This window comes from Lactuca sativa, chromosome 8 (assembly GCF_002870075.4).
Source record: "Lactuca sativa cultivar Salinas chromosome 8, Lsat_Salinas_v11, whole genome shotgun sequence".
In the NCBI taxonomy this organism is placed as follows: domain Eukaryota; kingdom Viridiplantae; phylum Streptophyta; class Magnoliopsida; order Asterales; family Asteraceae; genus Lactuca; species Lactuca sativa.
In genome coordinates this window covers 147,600,329-147,604,188 of record NC_056630.2, presented here as the reverse complement: position 1 = coordinate 147,604,188, position 3,860 = coordinate 147,600,329, and the positions used below count along the sequence as shown (strand labels likewise).

Here is a 3,860-nt window from a genome sequence, read left to right as displayed (position 1 = left end):
TATAAACTCACAATTGAAATATCAAAGATACATAATGAAGCTTAGACTCTATTTATAATGTAAATAAATAGTATCATTTCAAATTAGGAATAATACTCTTCGTTAGTCTATTTTTAGATTTAAAAATACAATTAGATTCGAGACATTTATTTTGCTTTTTACTCTATAAACAGAGATACATTAACAATATATTTATGAAATTAAATTTTGTTCCTAAATTATATTATTTTAGTAGTATTTTAGATATTTAAATAAAATAATAACCTTGGCTCTAGTATACCAAGTGTCCACGAAGTATGTTTTTCAAGCACACATCTCCCTCTCTTTTTAGCTCCGCAGCAAAAAGAATCAAAAAATGGAGGTGAACGACGCAATTGCGCCGTTTGTTTTAAAGACTTACCAAATGGTAAACGATCCGTCGTCGGATTATCTCATCCGGTGGGGGAAAGCCGACAACAGCTTCATCGTCGTCGACTCATCACGTTTCTCTCAATGCCTCTTGCCTGCATTCTTCAAGCACAGCAATTTCTCCAGTTTCATACGCCAATTAAATACTTATGTAAGCAATCCCAACTTTATCTCAAATTAGGTTGAATGTTGTTTTTGTTGGAGGTGTTTACAGTTTTGGTTTGTGGATTAATGGATTAATGAATTAATGATGATTTGCTTTTTAGGGATTCAGAAAAGTGGATCCTGATAAATGTGAATTCGCGAATGAGTGGTTTTTGAGAGGACAGGTGCATTTACTGAAGAACATAGGGAGGAAAAAGCAGAGTAACAGCAGAGGAAATGTTAACGATGAGGAAGATGGAATGGTGGTGGAGATTGCGAGATTAAAGGAGGAGCAGAAGGTATTGGAGAAGGAGATGGTAGGGATGAGAAAGCGGCTCGAGGCGACGGAGCGGCGGCCGAAGCAAATCATGGCGTTATTGTGTCAAGTGGCTGAAGATCCGCAGATCTTGACGCGTATGATGCTCGAAACGAAACAAAAACGGTTGGTGGAGAAGAAAAAGCAACGGACGTCGCCGGCGTCGTCGAGTGGCGTTGCGAATTCCGTTAAATCTGATGAATGTGAGGAGTCACGGGTTGACGAATCGTTTGCTAAGGGAGCGTTGTTTTGGCGGTCGTCGACGGTGGCAGATGCACCGTTGATAAGGTTTCCGACGAACAAGGCCGGTGGTGGCGGTGGTAGCTTTGATACTGACCATGGAAGCGGGCCGGTAGGTTCAGATGTAAGACCACCACCACCTTATCCTTTTTCGCTGTTGGGCGGCGGCTTTTAGATTTTAGTTTGATATATTTAATTAAATGATTGTTATTTGTTTTCATTTATTTTTGTCCAATTTTGTTATTAATTTATGAAAATAAATTACATGCACATAGTTCTAAATGATTTTGGTATTTGTCAATAAAAACATGAGAGGTAGTATTCACCATTAAACTCATGTTTATTTATGGTTTCAAAGTAAATATTATTTTAAAATTTTTGACTACCTATTATAAATCTAAGGAGTTTTATTTTTCAATAAATATTATTAAATTTATATTGGGTAAATGGCACAAAAAACACGTTTTTTACACACAAATTCGATTTTGATACAGTGTTTTTTTTTTTGTCAATTTTAATACTGTGTTTTCTAATTTGTTACAATTCTGACTATTTGACCGGTTAACCAGGTTACATGCTGACGTGGCATGATGATGTGTCAGTTTTGATGACGTGACATGCTAACGTGTCAAAATTGATTTTTTTTTTCCACAAAAATACTAAGTTTTCATTTTTTTCGATTTTGACACTAAGTTTAATTTTTTATTTCAATTTTGACACTATTTTTTTTTTGTTCCAATCGAACATCATTTATCAAATTTTATTCAATTTTGTTTATTTTCCATTTGAAACCGTATAAATATATTTTTTATTACATTTTAAACCGTATAAACATATTTTTTTCGTTTAAAACCCATATTTTTATTTAAATACAATGTGTTTTTTTTTTCTTACATTCAAAACATTAGTTATATCATGAGAATCAAACTAACCATAAGCTTCTAATAAGATGTAAAAATTTGATGGGTTGCAAACTTGATATCCGAGTTTTGATCGACTACATGCCTCCAAACCTCCAAATACATTTTAAAGTTGCATATTTAATATAAAATACAATTTTTATATAACTAATACATATTTATACATAAAAATATGGTTTGAGTGTAAAATAATAATAATAATAAAAATATGTATTTATACAAAACTATGGTTTTTAAATGAAAAAAAAACATATTTATATGGTTTAAATGTATTAAAAAAATATTTATACGGTTTCAAATAGAAAATTATCAACACTGAACAAAATTGGAAAAAAATAATGTTCAATTTGGAACAAAAAACATAGTGTCAAAGTTGAAAGAAAAAATTAAACTTAGTGTCAAAATCGAAAAAAATAAAAACTTAGTGTTTTTTGTGAGAAAAAAATTCAATTTTGACACGTCGGCATATCATGTCAGCATGCCACGTCATCAAAACTGACACGTCATCATGCCACGTCATCATGTAACCTGGTTAATTGGTCAAGTGGTCAGAATTGTAATAAATTAGAAAACACAGTGTCAAAATTGACAAAAAAAAACACGGTGTCAAAATCGAATTTCTGTGTAAAAAGAGTGTTTTTTGTGTCATTTACCCATTTATATTTGATGTTGAAAAGCACTGTTAAACTTGTATTTTTGTATGAAATTTACTATTAAATTAATTTTTATATATATTTAATTTTTTTTATATATTTTCCAACGATGATTAATTTGTCAATTTATATTTTCAGCTAAGATAATTCCAAAGAAAAATGATAATATCATTTTACATGTTTATTTTATAAAACATTCAAAAGTGCACAATCTCATCATTATTCTCTCCAATATAAACACTTCTATCCATTCCGTGTATGGTATCCCTCGTAACGTTGCCCACACATTTTCATACTCTTCCCCTCTCATGCTACTTTGCAAAATCCATCTTACCCACAATCCATTTGTATTCGTTTTCTTCTTGAATCATGAAACAACTATAAACAATTTGTTTAAAAATTTTAAATTAATATTTTTATTGATGGTGGAGATGGGTGTGGTTTAGTGCAAATGGTGACGATAAAAGGCTGATGTTTGTTGTTGAAGATGCATGATATAAGAGTGGATGGTGCTTACTATAAAAGATAACCAAGAGATAGTTTAATATGTATTAATTATTTTCTTAAAATAACTAAAATAATTGGTCCATAATCAATAATACAAACACACAATAGATAGTACAAACATTTGAATCTCTCTCTTTGTATATATATGTATATATATATATGTCAAAATAATAGGTTTTGAACGGGTTGAATTAATTTAATAATAAATAGTATAGAACCTTTTTTATTGTTTTTACTAAATGCATATAAAATTATTTAATTTCTCAAAAATAATAATTCATTACCCTACACAATTATTTTTGTTTATTGATTAAAAAAAACTTTATTATAACAACGCATTATTGAATATTGTAAAATCATGTATTTTAATTTTTGAAAGGTTTAATTGTATTTTAGACCTAATTTTGATTATTTCGTTATTAATCAAATCGGTGTGATTTATCCTTGTCCAACATATCATATCTTATATTTTTTTAGTAATATATATAGCACTAGTTTATAACCCGTGAGAACTATGAGTATAAAATTAATTAAATTCTTTTGGTAAAAACTCAAAATTATTAATCAGTTATTTTAAATGAATTATTAATTAAGAATATTTTTTTAGTTATATAAAATTATAATCGTTGATTTAAATAAATACATGAAATTACATCATCTTATAATATATAT

At 29.2% G+C, this 3,860-nt stretch overlaps 1 protein-coding gene across 1 annotated transcript; it reads left to right on the top strand.

Moving 5' to 3' along the window:
- Positions 1 to 271: 271 nt before the first annotated feature.
- LOC111918551 (heat stress transcription factor C-1) lies at positions 272 to 1,390 on the top strand. Its single transcript, XM_023914202.3, has 2 exons — positions 272 to 559; positions 675 to 1,390. The coding sequence occupies exons 1-2, from the start codon at positions 356 to 358 to the stop codon at positions 1,281 to 1,283; spliced, it is 813 nt and encodes a 270-aa protein (XP_023769970.1). The 5' UTR covers positions 272 to 355; the 3' UTR covers positions 1,284 to 1,390.
- The last annotated feature ends 2,470 nt before the right edge of the window (positions 1,391 to 3,860 follow it).